Below are 15,486 nucleotides of genomic sequence, written 5' to 3'. Positions count from 1 at the left end.
TACAGTTAAACTTATGATTAGCATTTGTTAACAACTGTTAATCGAACTTTATTAACTTCTTCTCGACGCATCCGCACTTCGTGTGCTCCAAAGCGTGTATCACTTCGTGATGTCTATCCCGTTGCCTGTCGATGACGTGTTTCACCATAAAAACGAGGCTGACATTTCTGGTCTCGATAGGCCCGCAAATCTGCTTAGGATCGGGGCAACATCCGGCGTTGTCGCAACGCGTAAGGACGGTGGAAGCAGGGTAGAAAAATTCATCAGGGCTGGGACCAACAGTTAACAGCTCTGTCACTGGCACAGCCCTCGGCTGGGGAACGGAGCATCGGAATTCGTGCACCAATTGCACGTGATTCAAAAATCCACTATCCCTGTAACATGAAACCGATCGATTCACGTGTCTGTCAAAGTCACGTGACTAATGCAATACAATTTAATTCTTACCTGTGATGTCTGCCGACCATACCAAGCGCGAAGTGAATGGAAAATAAGAATAAAACAGAGCTTTTCATTTTTACAGGATTTTCCACTGATCGGTGAGACAAAGTAGAGGACCAGTTCGTTTCAGCGACTCTGCTCGCTCCGATAGATTGTTCGCGATTGTCTGAGGACCAAGCACACCGCAGCTACTCTCTTCTGCGATCTGAAGTCTTTCTCCCTCTATATATATGTAACTTTCATCGTCTGCCTCCCCTCTTTTTCTGATTTCTCTTCGCCTCTCTTCTTTCGATCTGTCCCTCGCCGTATCGTTTTCTTCTGTCCCGCGGGCAGTTCGCGCCATCTCCCTCTTGGTTTCTCGGTAGGCTCAAAGGAGGGGTCGAAGCAAAGCGTTCCAAGAACATCGCGAAGATAACTATAATTACAACTAGTGGGTCCTGCCTCCCGTTCGAACTGGGACCACGTTACGTCGCGTGACTAGCTATCCTTTCTTCGCCGAGCATCCTTTCCTTCTTCCGTTTTCACCTTTCGTCAAGCCTCTTCTTCCATCTTCCACCTCAATCGTGCCAAATTTCAACCAGTCATCGGTCAAATTACGATCCTCTGGCTTACTTTTCTTTTTCGTATACGGCTTACACCCCTCTGCGAATGCACCGATGCATCTCGGTTGGATTTCCTGACTTCCAGGCAATTTTCTGACAGTGTCACTGACCCCTCTTTCACTGGCAATCAAAGCGAATCGTTACACGCACGAGTCCTTGCAATTTTTACTGACTTGACGGCCTCCAGATTGCTCCGAGTAATTAGAGGACCGTCTGCTTGAATTCTTGTTACTCGATAGTACCAGGAACCTAATCTTCTGGTTGTGTTAAGCGGTACGTTATCTTGGAGGTGTCTGCCTGCATCAGTCAGCATATAGTAATTGGCACTCTTACCCTAGACTGTTAAAGTATCGAAGTGCTCAGTGCAGTGGCATAGTGTGAAATGCTCCGTTTATTTCTCAACCTGCAGGGTTATATGATGCGACAGGTTGCAGTGAGTCATCGCCATGCGATCGTCTGCGGGAAGTCTGGTTGGAACAAGATTTAGGTTGAACGTTCTTTTATCTTACATATCCTGGCTTTAATTGCGAGTCAATTAGGTGCGTCACGATTCAAACTATGTGTTGGCTGATCCGTTTCAAGGATGTCCACGCAAAAAATGAGAGTGGTCACCAATAATTTAAATCGTGGTCCAGGTCACACGAATATCTGTTAACAGTGATTCATAGAACTGACTCAGCAATATGCCAGGTTACAGACCCATGAAGCAGCCCTCGACACTGGTTGCAAATTGTGGTCTCTTTAGGGATCATCGCTAAATAAATTCTTTTCATATGATTCAAGTTTTTAACATGTAATCTTTGATCTTTCAGGTTTACTTAGGAGGATCAAATTTGGCCAATAGTAATATACAGTCTTTGCTAGTTTAATTCTAGGTAGAAACTGAGGAGTTCAAAGTTCTAGGTAGACAGCTGACTTGACACTATTTGCCAATTGAAAGTTTGGATCCTCGTGACTTTTGGCACGTATAGAGTACCCATTCTTTAGCACTATTTGGTTTCTTTTGAAAGTCTGTTGACTTATAATTGCTACTTTAAAAAAATTGTACAGTATTTACAATAATTCTATTTATAGTAAAATTGTGAGTCATCAATTTCATGGAATGCACACAGGAGTGGTCTATTAATTCCAATCGTATGGAATCTGAATCACAAATGAGTGTACGGTCAATCGTTTCGTTGTGAAGGAGATCCCCGTTACGTCAATTGAGTTGCTTGCTACGTCAGAGAATCACATCGTCGTACTCATTTCACAAGCCTTAAGTAATAGGGGTACTGTGAAATCGGGAAATCCCTAAAGTAGAGCTTACTTGTACCTCCATTTTATCAGGAAATTCATGTATTGTATAATGCACTCTAATGAGTATCATTGAAAAATACATAGACTACTCGATTCGATAATATTTCTGCATAATTTGCAATTCAATTGTTATAGGCGCCAAGAAGTTGTAAAGGAGTGAAAAAGAGCTGTAAAAAATTAATTCAAGAGTCACATGCGCATAATAAAATAGTGTGACAAGATTAAGTGGGTGGCCGATTGCAAAAAAAATAGAAACTTGTCGCCATGAGAAACAACTAACGATACCAAAGTAGAAACTGGTTGGCGAATGACTCACATTAATCGGCAATCAAAAGTAAACGCCCCTCATGCATCGAATATTTTTAGGACGTGTGAAATTTCTTATCTCGATCTCAAAGAAATGTACCCAATCTGTCATTATGCTATGCGCTACTGCTTTTGAATGCAGCGTCGCTTCCGATTCCTTTTTATCAAAGTACTTTTCCGTTATCGAAAATGTTCCAGATGCGAGTTTATTAATAAATACCTATAGGATCAGTGTACTATTTTTCACGCGCGTAAATGGAACGGTGCACCGAAGGCTACACTATTCGACCATCGAATTTAATGCACGAGCGCTAAATGTTAGGAACTTAATGCATTGCAAATTGTGGCAAATACTAAAAACGAATTTGTCATTCGGAAAGACAAGAGGAAATAGATGCAAACGAAATTCCACGAACCCTTATAAAAATGCAAAAAACGTGTATAGAAAAAGTGTTCTCTACAAAATCAATTGCTAAATAATGTTTTGCAAAAGATGGGTCACCGATAGAGAAGCCTGACCACAGACTACGTACACAACGCAGTACCGATTCAAATATTGACCTGAACTCTCAATGAATCACGAAGTGAGTCAATTCCAATTCTCGAAAAACCAAAAGGAAACACTATGTGTGCCCAGGTGGGACTTGTTAATCTTGATGAAATCTTAAAGAAACTCAAACTTGAATGGGTAGAAATTCTGGTTTCCACGATTAGCATGATCTCACTCGTGAGTTATTGATAACTTCCCCAAGCTATAAACACTATACTCATATTACTTGGTTGACCGATAAGTTTCTATTAATTTTGTATTTGGAGTGTCATGCGCGAGTGGTAGTTGATTATACGCGGTATCAATGAAAGGAATGTCGAAGTTCGACTTTGATATAGCCGTGTTTCTCCTCTTCTTATCAGAAGGTTGGACGATCCCACCGACGAAGCATGCAGAGGAATAGGGCAAATTGTGAGAACAGTGTGCAAAATTTCGAGGACGATCATTGTCGAACATTGTTTATAGGATAATGATCTAATTGATCTTGTAAATACAGTTATCACTGTCAGCCATTCAGAAGTGCAGAGGCTGATACTTTATCAGCTACCACGGGTACTGTCTTCGATGCAGTCCTGGCAATCCCCATGCATCAGGGCACCTTACTCGGCCGAAAGATTGCATAAGGAAACATTGCCACGGAATCATAAGACATCGAATTCCGCGTGTGTATAATCTCTATCGATGCGTGTATCTCTGGCGTGGAGCATGTGTGCAAGCTTTTCCTCTACGTATAAATACTCTTCTGGCAGCAGAAGGTCTCAGTCGGTTGCCTCTTGACACCACTGCGTATCGGTGGGGCGTGTAATTTGTCTAAAAAGGATACAGCGTCGAAGGTGTATGTCGAATATCGTGGCTCGACCTCCAGACAATTTATGCACTCGGTTTTAATCAAGTTCCAAGTCAGGGCAAGCGGTACACTTAAGGACAATACGAGTGTGATAGACTATCGGACTCAAACTCTCAGAAACAAGGCATGAGAGGAAGATCACTGAGGATCTCCCTCCTGAAGCTGGTGATACTCATTTACCTGACCAGCATGGTCTTCTCAAGGGTGACGAACGAAGAGGGTCGTCATCATCATCACCGAAGCACCAGGATTCATTACTCAAACGCGGTGTCTATGTCCAGGAAGTTCGTCTGTAAGGAACCACAGCCTCGAGCTTATCACTTGAACGACCTGATACAGAAGATTCAACCGAATCCTGCGGAGAGTGCCAGTCAGCCTATCTACATTGTCCTGAAACGTTGCGATGGACACTCGGGATGTTGCTACAGTTCAGACATGAGTTGCTCACCTGTGCAATCTTCGATCTATTATGAGGAGCTGGAGATCTTGATGTGGAATCTCGTGATCAATAAAACAAGGAAACAATGGATCAAGGTGGAACAGCATGGCGAGTGCTCCTGTGAATTCACCACAATCAGTGATCGATATGAAATGGAGCATCAGCAGCCGGAAGTGATTCTGCTTTGAGGCGGGTGTTCATCTTATCATAGACAGAAAATTAATTACAGTATTGACTTGGGAGGAATGAGACTGCCAATGAATCGAGACAATTAATAGCTCGTGCTGACGTTTTTCCTGATTTCACCGGCGTGGTTCAACGCGAGCGTTTAGAGAAAATTGGCTCGTAGCCCGATAAGGTGACGGTTGTTTCCACGACACTAAAATATTGTGACACCTGTTTTGCACATAGGTAATGCAAATCAGACAAAGTCAAATCGATTCCTAGAAGAAGAGGATACTCAATGAGGCACATATTGTATGTACTTGAAAATGTAATTAATAGTACGCAAGTGCTGCGTAATAACCAGAAGAAAATGAAATTAAAATGTTAATGAAGCGTTTAACTAGTCATATCCTTCAGTTTTAATAGTGCTGAATGCAACAGAAGGGACCAAACCATGTTACTATTTTAGATATCTCTGTAAATTATTTTTAGTAAAAAATTTATTACTCACAATTGTGATATTACTTTAATTGACATAATATCTGTTGTATGAGAGTTTGTTCTCATAATTTCAGTATTTATGTGTTCTTGCCGATATCTTAAAAAAGTATTAATGTATTCTCTAGTTCTATAGCTTAATAACGATATGTCGAATATCATTCAATAATGTAAAATCGGATAAGAGACTGAAGTATGTAGTAACATATATAGTTTTACACTAATAAAGTTTGCGAGAGAAGTCAATTATATTAGAAAATACTTGTAAGTTATAGGTATTTATTTTATAATATTTATTGATATTTATCACTGACACATGGAAGTCATAAGTGTTTTATACTCATATAGTATGTAATCGTAGAACTGATGAGAAAAATAATTAATACAATTTAACACTTGAGTCTGTAAAATGTAAAGAAATAAAATCCCATTTGAAAAATAGGATGCTTCTTGTACATATTGCAAAAATATTTTCAATACATTTTGTGTGCACCGCTGCCTAATATATAAAAATTGACTGAGGATACGAAACATGTTCTGCATGAATGTTTCTTGTATAAAGATGTCTTCAATGATTCGTGAGAAAACAGAATAAAAATTTCATTTAAAAAATGACTCCTATAAGTAAATAAATAGGACAGCTTAAATGCTATGTACTTTCGATGAAATTTTCTAGCTTCAAGAAACAGAAACTCGACAAAAGGAATGTTACTTATTATATATGAAATATGCAAAACGAAATGGCATTGTCAATATGTTCCAAATAACTCGTTTTGATTTCAAAAGATAGGCGTATATGTTGCCATTACGAGAACGATATTATAGTATTTATCTAATCATAGAAATAACAAATGACATATTGATGAATCTATCTGTACAACATAATTACTGTTTAACGCTAAAAAAAAATATTCTTATTTTGAAAGTTGATATATTAACAGCCACTGTTCGTTACACTGTTCGCGCATAAAAATATTAATGCGCATTTCTCCCTTGATCTTGCATACAAAAATCATTTCTAGTCTTAGAACCGTGCATACGGATATTTAGAACGCATTCGTCGTGTCCTGGTTCCACGACCTCTTCCAGGTTCACTTGTTCCTCTTGTTGTGTGCCCTCCACGCGATACAGTTTGTCCTTTAATGCATCAATGAGATGTCAATTATTATTACCAACACGATGTACTTTTACTGTCTACCATCTACTTACCCCTACCAGACTGACTTTCCCAAACAATAGGAGTAGGTCGAGCGGCCCGCGTCGCCCTAAACGGCGATCGAGATGATCGTCGCGCCGTTGCACTTCGTGTACCATTTGCTGTAGTTGCAGCTGCAGCTGCTGCCGCTGCAGCCCTCTGCATTGCCCTCTGCCCCATTGCCCTCTGACGCGTATTGCTGGACGGAGACGCTTCCGCTTCGCGACTCTCCTCTTCTACTTCATCTTCAACTATATCACTTCCTGGCTCTTCGGTTCCTTCACCGGTATCTACAGCATCATCATCCCCAGAAACTAATGGACCAGCTTCTTCAGTGCGTTTCTCACTCTCTGAACTCATTCCTACGTAAGTCGATGAATTTATTGTATCTGATTTCAATAAATAATTTCATAGCGAAAGAGTGTTTGCGATATCTACCTTCAGTAGGTGTTGTACTGATAGATTCTGTGATTATTTCAGCTTGACTATGCTGTTGATCATCAACGCCAACTACACGAATGCTGGGTATCGCAGGTTCTTCACTAGTATCACCAACTGTGGTACCTGTTACCGAGACTGGTGTCACTGAGACAGGTGTTTCTTGCTCCTCAGATGGTCCACTACTCGTCTAAAAATAAATTATTCAATTACATAATAAATTACGATACTAGAATATTAGACACTACCCCGAAAAAAATAATGGCATAGAAAAATTTTGGGCAAAAATTGGTCAACTTTAACCGACGATAACTCCGCAAAAAATCGTCGTAGGATTATGATCTTTTTTTTAAGTTAAAGCCTGAAGTCTGTACTGTAAGATACTATACCTTGATTTCAAAACTTAATACATACCTACCACTGAAACCCCTTAAATCTAAAGGCATGCTTTCATATTGAAAATTAAAAAGTTTGCCGGGATGCACAGACCTGGAAAAATTTTTTTAAGGAATGCCGTTTACGGGAGCATAAAGTATGAACCTTCCCCTTTAATTTAAAAAAAAAGATCAAGTCTACGATTTTTTTTCGCAAAGTTACAGCACTTTAAAGTAGACCCTGCATTTTCGCAACACGACTGGTAGTACCTGGATATGACAAGAATGCAAGGTCTACTTTAAAGTGCTGTAACTTTGCGAAAAAAAATCGCAGCGACTTGATCTTTTTTGTAAATTAGAGGGGAAGGTTCACACTTTATGCTCCCGCAAACGGCATTCCTTAAAAAAATTTTTTCTGGTCTTGGCATCTCGCTAAACTTTGAAATTTTCAATAGGCAAACATGCCTTTAGATTTAAAGATTTCTTGTGGTAGGATTCCATTAAACTTAAAATCAAGGAATAGTATCTTAAAGTAGAGACTTCAGACTTTAACTTAAAAAAAAGATCATGATCCTACGATGATTTTTCACGAAGTTTTCGTCAGTCAATGTTGACCAACTTTTGCCCAATTTTGTTTGCCATAATTTTTTGAAACAATATTTTATGATTTTATACCGAAGGTGGTAAATCAGCTGCTGGTGAAACTTGCAAGGGAGTAGTGGGTACACTACGACCAGTACCGCCATCTTCTAATTGAGCAAGATCCATTCTCGTATCATCCATGCTTTCTTGAACCACCTGTGCTACACCTGAACTAGATGAACCAAATATCGTTCGTGTAGCTGATCCAGAAGGGGTTGATAAAGAGGGTGTTGACGATGCTGTTGTTGGTGCAGATGAATCTCCAAAGGTGAACCGTCCTTGGGGAACCTGAGGTGAACTTACAGCTTCTCCAAAACCATCTCCACGTCGTGGAACGAACAAGGTTGGAGTACTTGGTACTATGCTATCGTCGCCCCCATCTTCATATCCTTGCTGTGGCTATTAAATTAATGATTCTAAACATTAATATCTATTATATTAATAAATATTAAAAAAGCACAAACAAACCAGAAGAAGGTGTTGCTGTTGCTGTTGTCTAGGCATCGGAGCAATTCCTCGTGATGATCGAGCACCATATGAGGTAGGCGGTTCTCCTGTGGGCCCTGCGCTGCTGATTGCTTCAGACTGCTGTTGTTGCTGATTCGTAGGCACCGTTGCTTGTGCTTGTCTAGGAACTTCTACACTCGTAGAATCTTCTCCCATTATAATTTCCACTTCGTTATTATCCCTTTCAACTTCTACCTCTGCTTCATAAGGCATTTCCTCCTCTTCTTCCATTTCCCCGTACGGATCATTATCAAACTCTTCCTCTTCCGGTGCTTGATGATTACCACCTCCTTCACCTTCGTCGCAATCTACTACAACTACGCACCCTTCTTCTACTTCTTCATCTTGGTCTCGTTGGCTCGATGTTGGTACCTGGAAAATTGTATCATTATTTGAACATGCAATTACTTCTGACACATCACGTTATTGCAATTGAAATTTACCTGGTACTCCACCTCTGAAGCACTCGCGCTAGCAGTAGACGCCATTTCCTGCCTGGTTCGTTTAGCCTTAGGACTAAGTACTTGTTCTTGTCTACTATGATCCACGCTTTCTACGATTCCTGATCCAGATGCCGTGGAATCAAGAGCTCTAGGACGTTTGTGTCCCGTAGACGCTTGCGACGTACTGACAGACTGAGTCGAACTGCTAGCTACAGTTTGCTGTTGATCGCTAGCTGCAGCTTGCTGTTGCTGCTGCTGTTGCTCGACTCTTGGACTGACTAGCGCGACAGTCTGTTGCTGTTGCTGCTGCTGCTGCTGTTGCTGACATTGCTGTTGCTGTACATTCAGTGTCTCTGCACTTTCTGGGTCTTCTCTTTGCGTTGACTCTGCCGATTCGCTTAACTGTGGCTGTACAACGAGTTGGCGTAAAGTACTGGGCGCTGTCTGTGACGAACTGCTAGTGCTGGCCGGTTGAAAATCTGGAAGACTACTGGTTGGGGAGCTTGTTTCTGTAGTGTGCACTACTTGTTGCTGTGGCTGTTGCTGTTGATGGGGAGCGACCATCACAGGTGCACCAGCAGTTGTAGGCAGAACAGCGGCTGTTCTAGATTGTACTACACTCATGGGTCTAATACTAGCTAATGGAGTTTCAGCACGAGCAGACATAGGCTTAATGTTAGCTGTTGGTGGCTCCGTGGTTGCACTAACTCCACTAACACCAGCTAATTGTCGCTGTAATTGAGTAACTCTCTGTAGGAGAGTCTCTTTTTCAGCCTGCACCTCAGCCTTTTCATGTTCAAGGCGGGAAATTCTACTTTCCATCTGAGATTTAAGAGCTACCAATCTAGCATCGTGTTCAGCAGCATCTGAGTCACTAGTACCAGCTTCGAGTTTCGCTTTCAGATCAAGTAATTCTTTTTCAAAGATCTTCTTCGACTCTGTCAACTGCATAATTTTAGTTCTTGCACCTTTTAGTACCTGTTTCGCACGTTCTTCCTTTTCTACACTTGTCTTATTCATCGTATCAATCTCTTTCTTTAACGTATTGGCTTCATTTTGTACGACTATCATCTGTCGAGACAATTCGTCAATCTTCGACGTTAATTCTTGATTTGCTTGACGTAACTCTGCACGACCCTCTTCTCGCAGTTGGTCCTCACGCTCCTGGTTTATGTGAGCAGTATCTTCGCTTGCGGAAGTACTAGCCGTCATTCGAGACTCTTCAGTTCTACTCTTTTCTTCCTCTACTGTCTTTGCAAGTTCTTCAAACTGAGTTTTGTATTTCTTCGCTATTTTTCTTATCTGAATTTCTTTATTCTTAATGTCATTCAAAACTGCTTCCTTATCGCTAAGTTCCTTTCTCAATGTCGTTAAATCTTTAGTTTTAGAAGAAGAATCGGCAAGTGCTTCGTTCAAATCTTGACCTAATTTACGTGCTTCTTCGGAAACTTTCTGAACTTGTTCTCCTTGAACTTGATATTGCTTCTGAAGCTGTGTCAATTGTTCTTCTAATTTAGCTCTTTCTGCCTTCAGTTGATTCAACTCTTCTGCGCGTTTAGAATGCGTTTCACGTTCTGATGTGAGTAGTTTGCTAAGATTTTCGCGTTCAGTTTGCAATCTGCGCCAATCTTCTGGACTTGCTTTGTTAGCTCTTTCTACCAAGGCATTGGCTCTTTGCCTCCATCTAGTTGCTTCTGCTTTGAGACTTGTATTTTCCTGTAACAAAGCTTCAGTTTTCACTTGCAAGTCTCGAGATGTATCTCGAAGCGGTACTACTTCCTCAGAAAGTGCTGCAACTCTTGCAGTAAGCTCTGAAACCTTTGCACTCAAGCTGTCTCTTTCTTCTCTTAGAACTCTGTTTGAATCTGTAATGGCATTCAAAGTTTCAACTTTTCGTAAAAGCTCTGCATGTTTCGATGTAGTTACCACATCGATTTCTGACTTCTCTCTTTCTGAATTAAGGACAGCTTCTGTTTCCTTTAACCTCTTCTCCAAAACCTGTAATAGAACATCTTTAATAAGTTAGAAAATAAAATCTGCAATGAATAATGTAAGATACGAACCTCTACTTGTGACTTTAATCTAAGATTTTCCGCTCTTAGAACATCAAATTTCGCTACAGCTAAATCTTTTTCGCGTCTCAAGTATTTCATAACTCTTAATAACTGTTCTGCGGATTTCGAATCATCTTCACTAAAACTACGATTCATTGCCTCTAAACTAGTATCAGGACTTTCCCGACCACTCATTTTCGATTGTTGACTATGCATAATCGCAGCTTTATCGCTTAATTCCTGAATTTGAGTATGTAAAATAGAATTCTGCGTATCTAAGTCATTTATTCTTTGTTGCATTTCCTGCATCTCTTCATATAATTTCTTTTCTCTTTCCTGGCAAGCTGATCTTTCAAGTTCTAAAGCTTCTATAGCTGAATTTCTTTCTTGAGTTAATGTGGTTATTTTTTGTTCTACTAGTTGTGCTTCTTCTTTTAGTTTTGCTAATGCCTAAAAAAGCAATGTAAATTAAATAAATATTAAATATTCTTTTTTTATAAACATTCAGAAGTCATTGCATTTACCTGAAGATCTGCTGAATGTAATACCATTTCCCTAGCATATTTTTCTTCAGCTTCCTTTGCTGTTACTGAAGCATTATGTAAATCACTTTTTAAAATTTCTAATTCTCCTTTAACTTCATCTAATTCTTCAAGCTTTCTCTCTGCATCAGCTAATTTTTCCCTTAATTCTGAATCAGTTTCTTGTCTACCGTTAGATACTTTCGCTAACTCTTCTACTAATTCTTGTACTCTCTTTTGTAAAGACATTATTTCTACGCGAGCTTCTTTTAGAGCGGTTTCTAATTCTTCTTTACATTTATTGTGCTGTGCTGTTAACTCTCTTAACTGCGCTTCTGAGCTTTCCGCTATATCGCAATACTGTTGGCTCTGTTGCCGTGCGGATTTTAATTGTTCTGACAAAGATTTCGCTTCCGCTTGCGATGATGCAAGCTGTATTTCAAGTTCTTTTAATCTCTTTACGAGATTTTCGTCACCTGCAAGTTCAAATAGGCACAGAATTTTATGTATAACCATCAACTAGCTAAATAAAAAAAATTAACTCCGTATCGTATACGTACCGTTGAATGGCTTCGATATCGAATGAGTGACAGCTTGTCTGAGCTTACTATTAAGTTCTTCTATACGCTGCGTATTTTGGGAGTCAGATTGTCGAGCATTCTCCAATTCTATACGAATCTGTTCAGTTATATTGCGTTCTTCTGTCAATCGTTCCTGCGCGGTAGCTAATTGTCTTTCTAAATGAGCCGATAATTCTCTAAATCGATCTTGTTCTTCTTGCAATCGTCTTCTTAATGCTGCACATTCTCTTGTAGCATCGTCCAAACGTTGTTCAGCACGCAATTGGCCCTCAGCTTGAACACGTTCCAAACTAGCTTTAATAGATTCAACATCTGCTCGTAATAAAGCCTGCGTTTGTCGTTCTCTCTGAAATACTTCACGTTCTTTCAAAAGACGCCCTTCAGAATCACGCAATAGCTGTCTTTCTTGTCGTAAGTTTTCCAATTGAACTTCAGTTCGGGATAAACGTGTCTGAGCCGCTAAAGCTTCATCTTTCAATATCATTAAACTTTGCTCGTGTTTACCTGGAAAATAAACAATTGTTATAAGATTTAGAACTTTTTATGGACTCTTTTTTTTTAGTAATAGTATATAAATAATATTTCAATACCAATTGTCACATTATAATTAAAACATTTTTCTTCAAGGACTTTTATCTGAGACTTATAAGATGCAACATTTGCTTGAAGAAGGTTGAACCTATCATTAGCTGAATCTAATTGTGCTTTTAATCTGCAACATCGAGCTGAGCTTGCTTCTGCTTCTTTTCTAAGTCTCTCGACCTCTTCTCCTAACATTCGATCGTGCGCTATTCTTTCTTTCCTGTAAGTATCATACTCGTCTGTGACTTGTTTTAATTTGGTTTCACATTCTGTTAATTGCCTTTGTAACTCTTTTTCTTTATTAACTTCGTCTTGGCTGATTTTAGACGTGTCTTCCGTAGTGGTCTTTTCTTCACCTATTTCTTTCATGTCTTCCTCCTGTATAATAGTAGATTCTTTCTTGTCTCCTGTATTAGCTTGCTTCAAACATTGCTGATACATATTTTTATACATATCTCGCTGTCGCAGAAGACCCTCTAACATTTTCGCCTGTCTGTCTTGAGCAGCTTGCATATCCTCTAGTTGTTCTAGATACCTATCCAATTTCTCTTTCATTTCGCCAGAATTTATTTCATCGGTTGCCCTTTCGATTTCTTCTTGCCTGGATGATAGTGTACGAACTATCGATAATAATTTCTGGTTATTCTCTTGGAGTTCTTCAATATCTTTGAAGGTGACAAGCTTTTTACTTATAATTTCAGATGAAGCAAGATTATCCATATCCATTGAATTCGAAAAATCACTTGTGTTCATAGTTGTGCCACTTCTACTCTCCTGAACTTCTTTCAAAAGGAAGCACACCTGTCTAGCTAAATCAGATAATTCAGTTTTCAATCTCTGATTCTCTTTAGTATGAGTTTTAGCGATGCGATTTGCTTCATCTGTCGTTTCTTGGAGCCTATGATTTTCTGCTAAAAGTTCATCTAATCTTGACGTGAGCATCGCAATATTGGCCATAGCAGTTTCGTAATCTTCACGTTGTTGTTGTAAGATAGGTGCTTTGTCTTCTAGTTCACGCAAAATAACATCCATTTGAGATTTCAAGCGTTCATTTTCCTCGCGTTCTGATGTTAACTCATTTGTTACTTCAACTAGCTGTGTATAGATCTGGGTAAGACTTAAACCTTTCCTAAGCACACGACTAGCTATTGCTGCAGTTGGTGCAAGTTGTTCAACAGCTTGATCTAATCTTTCTTGCTTAATATTTTTAAGTAATTCATTAGCATGATCTAGTTCCTTGGAAAGCTCCTCTATCTTCTGCTCTTTTTCTTCTAACTCCTGTTTATGTTGTAACTGCAGTTGATTATGTGTAGTCTCTAGTGCTCCATACTGTTCAGTGGCATGCTCTAATAATTCTTGAAGTTCCTTAACAGCATTACTAAACTCTTCAGCTTTTGCATTTGCTTCATCAGCCATTCCTTTGTAAAGATCTGCTAATCTTGTTTGAGCACTAATTTCTTCTCTGTAAGAAGCATGCATAGAAATTTCATGGGTACGTTGTTCTTCCAGCTTCTGAGCTAACTCGTCGCAACGTCTTTGAAGAGATGTATAGGATTCTCGCAACTGTGCAGTTGCTTCATTAGCGATACGTAATTCTTCGTCGCGTTGTGCCAAACGAGTATCTGTTAATAGAGCTCGGGCGGATGCTTCTGCTCTCGTTGCTTGTAATTCTGCCATTCTTTTTGCTAGCTCTTCCTCAAGACCTGCCATTTGTTGTGAGAGCAAAGCCCTTTCTTGCTCCAATCGTTTTTCCCTGTAAAAATTTAAAAATATACCTACATCCATAAAAAAAAAGCTTACTTCGCAAAAATACACACTTGAATTCAAGAGTCATATCACGACTTCGAATTTCCTCTGTCTCTGCTAAAGCTTGACACTTTGCAGCAACAGCATTCTGTAATTGGTTTCCCAATGAAGATAGCTCAGTGTGCATCCTTTCAATTTCTGTATCCCTTCGTTCAACCTGCAATTGCAGTGCATCCCTTTCATCCACAACCACATCTCTATGCCTACGTAATTCAGCATTTTCTTTCTCCAATCTGTAATGATTAAAAACCACATTGAATTAAATATGATAACCATTGTAGCTCTTATTTTTTGAAAATACCTTTTAACAGTATCTTGTAACTTATGTATTTCACTTTTAGCATCATCCAAATCAGTTTGTAATTCAGTAGAATATTTCTCTGCCAATTCTAATTTTTCCTTGCATTCTTCAAAATTTGATTTTTCTTGGGCCAATTCCTTCTGTAACTTGTCCAATGTTTGATCTGAAAGATTAAAAATGAACTAATAAATAAGTGATGAAAAAAAAATCAATACTATAAACTATTTAACGACGCCGCTCATCCTGAACATGGAGAGGTTAACTACTCTATGTAAATAAACCGGGAGATCGTTATTCTAACAAAAAGTGCAAAATTCGACTCAGTTACCGAAGCTTTTCCTATTAGTCTCGAAGACAGCTTTAGCCGTAATATATTGTTCGAATTTCTCATTGAAATGTGCGTTTAATTTTTTAACTAAACCATCCGGGATTTGCGTCAATTCTTCGTCACTTAAAATATCTCGCAGCGCATTGTGTTCGTTCTCATCTGTCTTTTCCATCTTTCCCTCGTCGTACGTAGCTTGTAAACCGAGCAAATTTCTTCTCACTTATGACTTCGTGCTCCCTGAATAATTGTGCTCGATTGAAGGCACATTTGATAATACATTCAACACCTATCCGCCTTCTTTCTTCGCAAATCACTGTGGACTTTATCGAACTGACGCGGCTCACTGCGAACTATAACCATTCCGATCAGACGTGCTTAACAGGGCTTAGCGCTAGTGTGCCATTTCGTAGTAAGATACACCGGCAATCAAAATAACCGATAAATTTCTGGTATTATAAACAATAAGTAAATTTTATTTATTCACAATCTTTCTATCTGCAATATTTTCTAATTCAGACACGTTTTGTAGCTATTTCTTTTCACTTATACCTCTCTGCCACCATTTTA

The 15,486-nt window shown here is 39.3% G+C and overlaps 3 protein-coding genes across 3 annotated transcripts; 1 reads left to right on the top strand and 2 right to left on the bottom strand.

Annotated features, from left to right (window-relative positions):
* Window positions 1-13: 13 nt before the first annotated feature.
* Window positions 14-658, bottom strand: LOC143187198 (vascular endothelial growth factor A-A). Its single transcript, XM_076391265.1, has 2 exons — window positions 448-658; window positions 14-374 (listed from the first exon to the last, which is right to left on the bottom strand). The coding sequence occupies exons 1-2, from the start codon at window positions 513-515 to the stop codon at window positions 38-40; spliced, it is 405 nt and encodes a 134-aa protein (XP_076247380.1). The 5' UTR covers window positions 516-658; the 3' UTR covers window positions 14-37.
* A 3,388-nt stretch (window positions 659-4,046) lies between these two features.
* LOC143187028 (uncharacterized) lies at window positions 4,047-5,194 on the top strand. The gene has a single exon (XM_076390960.1). It carries the CDS (start codon window positions 4,172-4,174, stop codon window positions 4,670-4,672), a length of 501 nt encoding a protein of 166 aa, XP_076247075.1. The 5' UTR covers window positions 4,047-4,171; the 3' UTR covers window positions 4,673-5,194.
* A 931-nt stretch (window positions 5,195-6,125) lies between these two features.
* On the bottom strand, window positions 6,126-15,169 carry Mgtor (nuclear basket protein megator). Its single transcript, XM_076390848.1, has 13 exons — window positions 14,920-15,169; window positions 14,592-14,754; window positions 14,302-14,523; window positions 12,493-14,237; window positions 11,882-12,406; window positions 11,325-11,797; window positions 10,810-11,250; window positions 8,747-10,744; window positions 8,265-8,675; window positions 7,830-8,195; window positions 6,781-6,970; window positions 6,357-6,704; window positions 6,126-6,284 (listed from the first exon to the last, which is right to left on the bottom strand). The coding sequence occupies exons 1-13, from the start codon at window positions 15,089-15,091 to the stop codon at window positions 6,172-6,174; spliced, it is 7,167 nt and encodes a 2,388-aa protein (XP_076246963.1). The 5' UTR covers window positions 15,092-15,169; the 3' UTR covers window positions 6,126-6,171.
* Between the last annotated feature and the right edge of the window lie 317 nt (window positions 15,170-15,486).

This window comes from Calliopsis andreniformis, unplaced genomic scaffold (genome assembly GCF_051401765.1).
Source record: "Calliopsis andreniformis isolate RMS-2024a unplaced genomic scaffold, iyCalAndr_principal scaffold0022, whole genome shotgun sequence".
NCBI classification, from domain to species: Eukaryota; Metazoa; Arthropoda; class Insecta; order Hymenoptera; family Andrenidae; genus Calliopsis; species Calliopsis andreniformis.
The sequence above is the reverse complement of the archived record's forward strand: the minus strand, read 5'-3'. Positions and strand labels throughout refer to the sequence as shown.

Excerpts from the sequence above, each read along its gene's own strand:
- LOC143187198 (XM_076391265.1), bottom strand. The coding sequence starts at position 515 with ATGAAAAGCTCTGTTTTATTCTTATTTTCCATTCACTTCGCGCTTGGT. Across the intron at positions 375-447 it reads ATGGTCGGCAGACATCACAG|GGATAGTGGATTTTTGAATC; the intron begins GTAAGAATTAAA and ends TTCATGTTACAG.
- LOC143187028 (XM_076390960.1), top strand. The coding sequence starts at position 4,172 with ATGAGAGGAAGATCACTGAGGATCTCCCTCCTGAAGCTGGTGATACTC.
- Mgtor (XM_076390848.1), bottom strand. The coding sequence starts at position 15,091 with ATGGAAAAGACAGATGAGAACGAACACAATGCGCTGCGAGATATTTTA. Across the intron at positions 11,251-11,324 it reads TACATTCAGCAGATCTTCAG|GCATTAGCAAAACTAAAAGA; the intron begins GTAAATGCAATG and ends TTGCTTTTTTAG. Across the intron at positions 10,745-10,809 it reads GATTAAAGTCACAAGTAGAG|GTTTTGGAGAAGAGGTTAAA; the intron begins GTTCGTATCTTA and ends GTTCTATTACAG.